Raw genomic sequence first — 12,077 nt, forward strand, 5'->3', positions numbered from 1 at the left:
AGAGAGATGATCAGTCCCACAGGAGGAGATAAGACTGTCCTGTTTAGGGAAAAAAGCCTGTATACAGCAACCAGGGAAAAATGTTAGTTGAGGACCAAAGTGCCCTATAGGAAGAAAGGGGAAGATGGGTTGGTAACATACACATTGTGTGCTTTGCCCAGCAGCTGGCACGACCTGGAAACCTGGAGATGTCTGTTAGCAACAATTGAAAACCACCCATTTGAAGTCCCAGTAAAGTTCACTTTGGAGGGATATGTGTGGTCTGTTAAAAGAATGTCCATTATTTTCTTTTTCAGTAATTAATGGTCACACACTGTGTTTGCGGCTATTACTAGAAATTGCAGACAACCCAGAAGTGGTTGACGTGAAAGATGCCAAAGGACAGTAAGTGTTCATATGCTTGGGGTTGACATTTCAAATCACTGCAGGTGACTGGTTAATTTATTAAATAGCTAGGAGGGCTGACTGCTGAATTCTAGGTTGGGGGTATATATTGGGGTGAAATTCATGGATGAGGGTCCTAGAATAATGCAGTGGCTTTGCACTGGAGTGTATATCCAAGAAAAATGTGTGTGTGTGTATATCTCGATGAAAAACAGCCAACTTTTTATGTCTGTAGCCATGTGCTCTGGCCTTTTTAAAATATTCCCTCCTTTGTTCTTTTCTATCCATTTTTACCCTCTTCTGAAGCTGCTACAGTCTCTTTTTTTTTTTTTTTGCGATACGCGGGCCTCTCACTGTTGTGGCCTCTCCCGTTGCGGAGCACAGGCTCCGGACGCGCAGGCTCAGCGGCCATGGCTCACGGGCCCAGCCGCTCCACGGCATGTGGGATCTTCCTGGACCGGGGCACGAACCCGTGTCCCCTGCATTGGCAGGCGGACTCTCAACCACTGCGCCACCAGGGGAGCCCTACAGTCTCATTTTTAAAATTAATAATGTAATAGGACAGACCTCAAGAAGTTATCTCCACTGTAAAAATCCTTCATATTTTTATCCTTCCTGAGTTTGTTTTTCCCAAGTATTTTCCATCTGTTAGCCCGTTCTCCCACCCAGTCTTCTCTTAGAAGTCGGAAACACAGAGCAATAAAGCACTAGTGACTCACCCCAGATATATGAGTTCATGTTGAAAGCCAAAGCTGGAACCTCACCTTCTGGATCCCAGCACTTGGATCTTTCGTCTCTGGGCTTGTCTGACTTTTCTTTAAGGCAATGAAGCTTTGTTCAAATAAAATCTTGAGCCAAAGTCCGACGTAGAAAACCATGAAAGTAGAGCTGCCCTGATAGAAGCAAGAGCATCTCTTACATATACACACTCCTTACTCAATTGATATTTGGTCAGTGCTACATAGTTCTGAAAATGATGGAATTCAAATGAACATTTTGAGGTGGAATCTTCCTGTGCCCCACCCGTATTGATCAGTCCACTGCCGCCATTCCATGTGGCCATTAGAGACCAGAGGCAGATAGCTTGTTCCAAGTGACAGATAGTAAGTTGGGGACCCTCAGAAAATATCAAGCAATTGTCAAGAGGGGAGAGAGACTGAGAAAGAGAGAGACAGAGAGATGGAGAGAGGGAGATCCTCCCACTGGAAGTGGTATTTTTTTAATCTTTTTAAAAGCCTAATTTCCCTCTTTTCCTAGAACCCCACTGATGCTTGCAGTAGCATATGGACACATTGATGCTGTTTCGTTGTTACTTGAAAAGGAAGCAAATGTGGATGCTGTGGACATCATGGGCTGCACAGCTTTACACAGAGGGGTATGTGTATTTTCCTCAGCTTCAGTCAAGCAATTTCATAGTGAGCTTGTTTCTTCTCCCCCTGCCCATATGAATTTTTAGTAAGAAAATTGTTTCCTGAGATAACCAATTAACCTCAGTCAGCCAAAAAGAAATTACAAGATCTTTTGCAAAGGTAAAATAATGGCAGGTACTCTTGGGTCCTGCTCTTGAGTTGTCGCATTTGATTGTGATAATAGATACATGAACACCTACTGTTGGTAGAATTGGTTCTTTCTGATTGCATGCACATCATAGGAGATTTGCAAAAATTTTTTTAAAGCACAAATAAGAAAATCATAATCTCTAGTAATCCCACCTCCTAGAGGTAACCACTTTTTGGTGTATATATCACCAATCTTTTTTTCTAAATATAGATCTGTTTTAAATTTTAAAAAGAGAGAATACTGAAGATGCTATTTGGAACCTGCTTTTTTTCTCTTAGTATATCAAGTACCTTTTGCCATATCACTAAATGTTTTCCTGCCCTATCATTTTTCATCCTCCACTGTGTACAGGTGTCATCATTTATTCCAACGGTTACCTAGTTTTGAGTAGCCATGCTGTTTTTAATTGTTCTTTATACAGTGTAGGCCCATTCCCCACCTGAAATATGTATCCTGCTGAAATATGTATCCTGTGGGTAATTCTTCATACACACCTGCTGAACTGTTCCTTAAAGCATGTCAAATAATCCCAATGAAACAAAAGTAGAAATCAGAAAATTGCTATTTGAAGCTGGTGCTGACCACCACGATCAATGAAAAGAAGAGGAACTATGAGCGGTTAACGCCATAACCATGGAGCTTATTTCTTGGGTACTTCCTGCGGGCCGCACAGCAGGCTGAGAGCCTTTACAGATCTCACGAGTCCTCAAAACAGGCTGTGAGGTCCTTATTACTCTCCCCATTTACAGGTGGGTAAAGTGAGGCATAGAGAGACAAATTGACTTGTCCAGGTTTTATAAGAGGGAGCCAGAATTTAACTGACATCTTCCTGATTTTAAAGCTGATGCTTTCCACTCTATCACGATTCCCTTTCATGGTTATGTTGGGAGAGTCAAGGGACGTTTCTAAAATGCTGGTGTTCACACAGACCTTTCTGTTATGAACCCTGCTAGGTTGTCCTGCCTCTCTCCTCCCAAGTAGCATAGAGTCTGTTTCCCTTAAGACCCCGGCGTATGTCCACTCACTCTGAGCCCAGCCTCCCTTAGCCACCTGCTTCGCTTCCTGAGTCTTCTCAGATTTGTGTTGTGTTTTTCATTGCGATGCATCAGATTATGACGGGACATGAGGAATGTGTGCAAATGCTGCTGGAACAAGAAGTGTCGATTCTGTGTAAAGACTCCAGAGGGAGGACCCCCTTGCACTATGCGGCTGCTCGTGGCCACGCCACGTGGCTGAGTGAGCTGCTGCAGATAGCACTTTCCGAGGAGGACTGTTCTTTCAAAGATAACCAGGGCTACACGCCGCTGCACTGGGCTTGTTACAATGGTGAGTTAACTGTCATTGGGCTGAATTCCATCAGACTTCCTGCCCCAACACCACTGTGATCTCAGAGGAGGTGGGAAGAAAGCGTCAAGCTGTAAACCAGGGTTTCCAATCTTTCTGCATTCAGATACCTCAAAAAAGATACCTTTTTATTTTTTTGATATTCTTCCCTCCGTGGCTACCATGATGCCATAATGGAGTGAAAATTCACTTTACTCTTTTTGTTGATCAGTAACCTGTAACTCCTAATCAGAACTTCTGATGAACTGAAATAGCCAGTTTTAATCAGGGTTTCTTCTCTATATGAGACAACCGGGGATCCTACAAGGAATTAAAATAATACAGCTAAAAACAACCAAAACAATATGATGTAATAATCTGTCACAATTGACAGCTGGTAGATGCATGATTTATCTTTCAGTATTTCCTTTTTATGTCTCACAGTCCCCATTTATTTAGTTACACTTGCTACTTAGGAGATTTAAAAATTTGTGTTTCGCTTATTTGAGTAGAAGAGTAAATGCATGCTAATCGTTACATTTCAGAAATACTGAGGCATCTAAGGTAAAATTGTCTCCATTCCCAAACTTACCTTCTGATGTAATTTGGTGTTTATCTTTCATAATTTTCCCTTGAGGATGTAAATAAATACAGATGTATGTGCATCTATTTTTTTAAAACTAGAATCATGTAACAAATATCATTCTGTAACTTTTCTTGTTGTTGTGTACTTAACATTCTATTGCAGATATCCTTACAAGTCAATGTGTATCAGTATACATTGATCTTTTTAATAGTTGTGTATTTTGTATCAGATAGATAAATAGGTATAGACATGCATGAGTCTGAGTGTGTAAACCAGAATTTAATATTTATTCAGCCAGATCCCTGTTGATGAACACTCAAATTGTTTTCAGGTTTTATTCCTGTTACAAACAGTGCTGCAGTGTGTGTGTTCATATTATGGACCTTATATTCTGTCAGATAAGTTTCCAGAAGTAAAATTATTGATGAGGGCTTGTATATTTTTTAATTTTAATAACTTATACCATATTACTTTGGTATATCATAATTTTTTACTCCACCAAACATGAATATAAAACTACTTTCCCAAACTTTTGTCAGCCCAAAATGATATCATCTTTTTAATTTTTGTCAATTTGAAGGGCAGATAAAAGGTATCTCATTTTAATTTGTGTTTCCTTGTCTAATAGTGTATTGATTTATGTATTTTCATTTCCTCTTCTGGAAATTACTTTTTCCTTCTGTTGCTCACTTTTTTTCCTATTGAGTTGTTTATCTTTTCTCACACATTTGTAGGAGCACCTTGTCTTAGGATATGAATCCTCTGTGTGTTCTGTGTGTTGCAAACGTTTTCTGTCAATCTACCGTTTGTCTTTGCTCCTTGTTGATGATGTCTTTTTCCATACAGAGATTTTTGAACTTTTATGTAGTTGAATCTGTCAGATTTTTCCTTTATGGTACCTGGGTTTACAGTCTTGCTTAAGAAGGTCTCCTACCCCTAAGCGAACATGAATATTTTCCCATATATTACTTATTCTGCTTTTGTTGTTTTATTTTTCCATTTTCAATTCTTCTATTAAAATTTGCACTCAGAAACTATGATTATTGGGTCCACAAAGGTTTTATGGTGCCTTTTATGGTGCCTTAATTTAATACCTTTCATTATGTTTTTATTACAGTCCTCCTTTTTTCATTGGTTCTGACCTCAATAAGAGTCAAATCCTCTACTTGTTCAACTTTGTTTTGCTCCCTCACTACCATTGGAGGATTGTGATTTTTTTTTTTTTTTTTTTTTTTTGCGGTACGTGGGCCTCTCCCGTTGCGGAGCACAGGCTCCAGACGCGCAGGCTCAGCGGCCCAGCTGCTCCGCGGGATGTGGGATCTTCCCAGACCGGGGCACGAACCCGTGTCCCCTGCATCGGCAGGCAGACTCTCAACCACTGCGCCACTAGGGAAGCCCGTGATTTCTTTTTTAATTTACCTGCTCATGGGCGAGGTCTCCCTAACCCCCATCGGAGTTAAGCTGTGAGAGCTATCTGGCACTGGAAAACCTACAGAAAGGGGAAGACACAGTAAGAGTATTGATTATAATGGCAGGTGGAAACCCTGCCACAAACCACATTTTCTCCCCTGGAGTTGGGTGGGGTAGGTATGGCAGGTCTCTCTGTTCTTAGGCCTCTCAAGGTACAAGCAGGGGAGAGGGAACAGTCCTCTCCTAAACAATTCACCTTTCCAGTGCAGTCTTCCAGGTCTGAGGTTTAAGCTCCCCTCTCCCCAGAATCTCCTTCTCTGAGCACTTTGAGATACTGAAAGTCGTTCAAGGATCCCCAGTCCTACCTACATAGACCTTTAGATTGAGATTCATATAGTCTCTAAGAAATGGTTTGGGTATGTGCTGCGGCTAGGCACTTTGGGGGAATTCATACTAATAAAGGGGTTGAAGTGTCTGGAACTGTTTGAGTGAGTGTTGGGTATAGTTGGAAAGCTAAACAGTATAACTTACATAAAGTTAGGGGATTTTTATATTCATTACTTCATATGCTTCTCCCTAAAAGCAGTTTCACCTTTTTTTCTTTATAGGTACAAGAAAGGTTTGATTTTATTTTAATACTTAAAATTGTCCAATCTATATCCTTTTGGGGCAGATCGGAAGAGAACTCTAATTTAGCACTGAACTCGGCCAAGGAGAAGTTCCAGGGCAACAACCTCTATTCCAAAGCCAACTAGCTTTACCTTCTTGCCTTAACCAGTTAACATTGCTTCACAAACCTCATTTAGGTCCTTCATCAAGTAAAGCTCCCGTCATCCTGTGACATCAATAGGGCATGTATTCCTGCTTTAAGTTTTTCTATGTAGGAAACTGAGGCTCACAGATCACATAACAACTACGCTGATAGAGCTGGGGCCTAACTTAAATTCAGTTGACTTGAAAACTGTCATTTTGTTGAAAATAGTTATTCACATTCACTCATCTACTTATTAAAAAATACTTATTGGGTACATACTATTTGCCAGGATCTATTCTTGGTGCCATTTTAAATACTCTATAGTGTTTTACAGTCAAAGCCCTTTCACTGGCATTATCTTAAATACTATTTTCTATCACTCACATCTTCCCTTCCCTAGGGTACATAATTATAAGTGAACCTAATCATATGGGTGAAAGGGAAACTTTCTATTGTAAATATGGGCAAACTGAGGCATACCTATGTTAGGCATCTATCTATTAAGAGCTGAGAGTAACGTAGAATTATTCTGCTTGTAAATGAGGTCTCTTCTGTTTCTCTCCACCAGACCATATGGCCTTCACTGTTTTATTTATTCATTATGTCTCAGAACACCTGTGAGCATAGTTAATAACATTTTGACATTTGGTGAATTTTATTCCATGGAGAATAAATGTTCAGCTAATTCAGGAAAATTCATAGGCCAGAATTCAATACTTAATGATAAAAATAGATTGAATTAAACAAAGTTTCTTTCTTGGAAGCTCCCTAAATTCTTTTGATTCCTTGCAGGTAATGAAAACTGCATAGAGGTACTTTTGGAGCAAAAATGTTTTCGGAAATTTACTGGTAATCCCTTCACTCCACTGCACTGTGCAATGTAAGTAGAAATGCTGGAAGTTAATGGTGTTGCTTGAATTCTTTAAACTACATGTAGAGAAATTGCCTTTCAGGGAAGGAGAAAGGTTTTAGATTATAGATAAGACCAATATATTCCATTTCACTGCTAAAGGCAAATAGGTCTGATAGCAAAGTGCAGTCCATAACGTTAATGATTTTCTAGGAAATTTTTGTGGAGTGCCATGGTTCCAAGGTGGCTCACAGACCATCTAGGGAAACTGCAGGAAGGGGTGGACTGAGGAACACAGCACACACCTCCTGAAGAGTTCTTCAGATATACCTCACATCTGTCTGACAAATTCTAAAAATAAGTTGGGGTTAACAACATATGCCTGTGGATGATTAGAAAGATATTCTGTACGAGTAAGACTTTTCATATATGGTAATTCTTCATAATGTTGAAATTCTTTTTTGATAAATGTAATTTTTGCTCCAGTCTCATAGTGTGAACCATTATTTAGAGAATACAGTGACATTGAGACAGACTTCCATGGTAAGCTTGGGGGGAACATGGTCACCTGGGCCTGTGTTCATCTGGGGGTCCATGTTCACCTGGGCAGTGATGGACAGCCTGGGGGCCCAAGACTTGGGAGTGCTTTGTCTTTGCCTCATCTCTGTGCTTCACATGAAGCTGGGTCATTTGATTGGAAAGACATTAGAGGTATAAAGTGGATCAAAAAAGAAGAGATAAGAGATTATGAGTAGGAGTGATTTTAAATCTGAAGAAACATGTCTTCTTCACTTTGGTGTATCTCCAAAACACCTAACATGATGCCTTGTGTAAGTGGCGTCCAGTAAACTCCTTCCTGGAAGTAGGGGGTTCTGAAGAAATGCTAGCGGTTACAGAGTGTGTGCCTTTAGAACTGTTAAAATGACTAAAGAAGACTATTGAAGCAAACTTGATTTTACAGTTCATGAAGCAGGCAGTCTCCACTCTCAAGAGTTCAGAGAGCTGCAAAGTGGGGCAGGAGACAGGAAGCTTGTACAGGATGAAAAATAGGGAACAAGGAAGAGCAGGAATAAAACTAGCTGATTGGCTGGGGTTACGTATCTGGCTTTATTTGAGGTATCATAGGAATAGGGCAATCACCCGTATAACTTGGCGCTCATGGACTGGCTACCTAGATGGTCTGACCTCTAGGCAGATGGAACATTTACAAGAACATGAAAACTAAAAGTTAAGTTTCCTTTTGCGGACGTGGTTTCTCAGGATCAGCAGCACCTGGCCTACTGAGGAAAGGTTAATGCAAGATCATTTTGACAGTTCCCCCTTTTGATCAGCCTCTGGCCAAGCAAGAGGTTTGAGCAAAGATGGTGTTGTAAGTTATTCTCAGTTACCATTGCCTCTTTGCATTTCGGTATATATTTCACAGGAAATGATATCAGATTCATCATTCCAGTTGGAGAAAGACCATTTGTTGACTGATTGATGGCTGCGTACACTCACCTAAAACCTTGAGAGAACACAACAGACCAGAGAGATAATTATTATTAATAATAGTAAAAGTATTCCTAAGGTTTGCAGGGCAATCTTAAGCCAGGGTCCCCATGAACCAAACCAGCTAGAATCAAATACGTCAAGAAATGATCCCAAAGAGGGACCTACTTCTTTAAGCCAGTTGGTCTATTTTTATATTCCTTGCGACTCTGTCTCCATTTCCCCAGAATTGTTTATTCAGTGAGTTCGTTCCAGAGAAACTGAGGCATTAACAATCAGAGGGAAGTTTCTGTAGGCAAAACCACAGGATCACCAGCATTGTAGCAAATCCAACAGGTTGGAGGTTAGATTACCCCCCTTTGCAATGGCCTGACATATGTGAACAATGATATATCTTTCCAGGCCAAGGTCAAGGCAAAGGTGGATAAAAAAATTGTAAAGACCTCCATGGTGTAAGAATAAGGAAAAGGATGGCCAGAGAGGGGAAGAGGAATGGAAAGAAACATTCTTGATCCAGCATCTTGGGAGGAAGCAGTTTACTTCGGTGTTAGCTCCTTCTGGTCAATTTGATTTTGAGATCTCTGGCATTTGCTGAGGACTAGGTGTCAGGTGGAGCCTTCTTCAGTTTTGAAATATGCACTCAAAGTTCAACACTTTGTAATTTGGCAGCAGCGTCAGGGGTCAGGAGTACTTGGTAGGGTCTTTTCCATGAATCTCTTTTGCAAAAGCATCAGAGTAAAACAACTAACTGTCTACAAATGACAAAAGACTTAAAAATGCCTGTGGTTAAAGATCTGATGAGAGTTCATTATAATGGAATTAACAAGAAAATTTGGTTATTTCTGTGACACACAACATTTAACTGGAATAACTGGATAACTGGAATTATGACTGATAACATTATACCAGGACATACCAGATTTTTAGGAATTTTATACAATTTCTGGAACACATATAGATAACATAGACCCCTACAAATATAACCTAAGAAGGTTAAACATCACTTCTTATTTGACAATGCCTCCTATGTAATTTAACATGTCGACTAAGCATAATTAGTTTAACATTTCTCTTTTGATAAAGAAAGAGAACAAATCTTTTGAGATATTCTAGGGGCCTTGTGGAAAAATCCCAAAGTTAGTTTAAGATTTTATTTAGAATTTGATGTTAGGAAGTTTATCAGAATATCAAAAGCTTTTAAAATGTTTGATCAAATAGGATCATAGGTCACTGTGAAACAATACTTAATTATCCATTTAACCAAAGTGACAGTTAAAGACTTCAAAGGCAAATATAGAACATTACATAGCAGTTAAAAACAAAAACAAACACAAACCTTAGTTCTGTTAATATTGAGAAGACTGGTTTTTCTTAAGTAAGACCGGGTAAAGTCAGTGTGAAGCACAGTAAATTATTTTGGTGAAACACAAAATCTTTGCTTTTCAGGCAGATTATTTAAAAGGTAAAGAAAAACCTTTGTTTATAATTTCTTATTAAGAGCACACCAATAATCTTTAAAAAAAAACTTTGTCTTTTTAATAGAGAGAAAACCAAATTCTAATTTTGCTTCACTGTACTTTTGATATTAAACCTCATTTTTTTATGGTAGTGTACATATGGACATATGTACACTACCAAACGTAAAATAGCTAGCTAGTGGGAAGCAACCGCATAGCACAGGGGGATCAGCTCGGTGCTTTGTGAACGCCTGGAGGGGTGGGATAGGGAGGGTGGGAGGGAGGGAGACGCAAGAGGGAAGAGATATGGGGACATATGTATGCGTATAACTGATTCACTTCGTTATAAAGCAGAAACTAACACACCATTGTAAAGCAATTATACTCCAATAAAAAAGTTTTTTAAAAAAAGAGGATCATAAAGATTAAAAAAAACAAAACAAAAAGGCCTCATTTTTTAAAAACTTAAGTCTATTCCAATCTTAGCCAACTCAACCACATGTAAATTTCCTTTTCCAAGATTCCTTTCCACAAATCTTCTACAACTTTCTTACATCCAGTCAGATTTTGTCCTATTTTTCCAATTCTGGAATAACCAGTCATTTTACTTTAAGACAAAGTTACTTTCTCTTTTCCCTTACCAAAACAAAATAAAATGAACAAACGATAACAAAAATGTCCTTCATACATTTTCCTATCCAAAAAATATATTCTGCTTTCCTACCTACTTTTCATATACAGTTGTTTTCTTTCACCCTTATTTCTAATTAGTTTTAATTGACTAAAATTATTAACCCTTAGAATCCTTAATTTTAAATCTTAAAACTAAGAAATAAGCAATTGTGGTCTGTGTTACACTAGTACTCTGTGGATTGGCAAATTTATGAATACACTTCATAATTTTTAAAGTATATTCTTCCTTATAGTAAATTTTTCATCATGGCACAAAACATGTTTACTAATAGAACCAAATATCTTAGGTCTTCTGTAAAAGGAAGCCAAAAGTGGATAAACTTATGTTGAGTAAGTTTCAGTATTTTATCTTATTTGGAAATAATCTAGATATTCAATGAATATCCATTATTTAATTTATCTCAGTGTAGCTTTAAGGTTTCAACTTACCAAAAGCATTTTGGAAACTATTTAAAGTAGACATACCATAAAACATACTTGTTGAAAAGTTCATTTATAAACTTTTATCTTACTTACATCTATTTAATTTACAGTTCTTAACAATTATGTTTAGATTACTCATGAAAATTTCGTGAGACATTAAACAACTAACCATCATCTTAGGTTACTTTTCTTGCTGACAGATTCTGTAACAGAGATAACATGGGCTTACTTGACTTTTAGTAAACCTAGGTAGAATAAAAGTTGTATGTCTGCCTTATATTTAATTCTGATAAGTCTAAAGACATGCCTGTTTTAATTAAACCAAGGATTTGCATAAAACCTTCTAGGACAATCTTTTTTCCAGTTTCCCTGTTGATTGCAAATGAGACACCAATCTCTGGTGTTTTGATGACCGTGCAATGGTGTTTTAGGTTTTTGCCCTTGGAATTGTTGCAGCTATAAGGCCAGTAACTTTGAGAAGACTTTTGCTTATGGTCTTGTAGCCTCTTCAGAATGGAAAGGCAATTCAGGTAGAGGATCAGTAGACCCTGAGTACTCAGGTAAAGGAGGGCAGAGCGGTGTAGTAGGGTCACATTTGTCTTATAGTCTTTTGTTTTAGGTACCTCTGCATCTTTAATTTTTCATTAGCCTTTTGTAATAAATCTTTCAGTAAGGCTATTTTGGAATCTTGAAGCCTTCTGGGGGCTCCTGCATACCAATTAAAATAAGTATTCCATTCTGTTTGTTGATTTGGGAACCCTTGCTTTCAAGTGCACTTCTTAAATGAATCATCTTGTCTAACTGGAACATGTAGCGTCTAGGACCACAGTTCTTAGACAAAATAAGCAGGTGTGCTGGAAGGTAGAGCACTCAGTGTTTTGAAACTTGAGGATTCTATTTCTTCAGCTAAGCCTGAGTTTCTTGGAGCCAAATTTATACCTAAGAGATGTGCTGCTGGGTTGGGGATTTTGTGGTGTTTTACAACGTACTTCATAGCATAGAAATTTTCTTGAGGTTTTTGGGTGACCTAGTGTCAATCTAAACCATTCCATGACCAGCTTAACCCAGCACAGGAGAATTAGATTTAGGTGCAAGCCCTCTAGCAGCTTTTCAGTGCTTGATCCGTGCCCACCAATTTTGAGGCTTTGG

General features: G+C 38.7%; 1 protein-coding gene across 9 annotated transcripts in view; it reads left to right on the top strand.

Annotated features, from left to right (window-relative positions):
• ANKRD44 (ankyrin repeat domain 44) overlaps positions 1-12,077 on the top strand; it is a 317,342-nt gene that overhangs the window by 293,120 nt on the left and 12,145 nt on the right. For all 9 annotated transcript variants that reach the window (XM_073807446.1, XM_019939220.3, XM_033859922.2 and 6 more), the window contains exons 19-22: positions 297-384; positions 1,642-1,759; positions 3,054-3,270; positions 6,810-6,897. In XM_073807446.1, the coding sequence (XP_073663547.1) occupies positions 297-384; positions 1,642-1,759; positions 3,054-3,270; positions 6,810-6,897 (511 nt within the window). The remainder of the gene's footprint in view (positions 1-296; positions 385-1,641; positions 1,760-3,053; positions 3,271-6,809; positions 6,898-12,077) is intronic.

Source organism: Tursiops truncatus, chromosome 7 (assembly GCF_011762595.2).
Source record: "Tursiops truncatus isolate mTurTru1 chromosome 7, mTurTru1.mat.Y, whole genome shotgun sequence".
NCBI classification, from domain to species: domain Eukaryota; kingdom Metazoa; phylum Chordata; class Mammalia; order Artiodactyla; family Delphinidae; genus Tursiops; species Tursiops truncatus.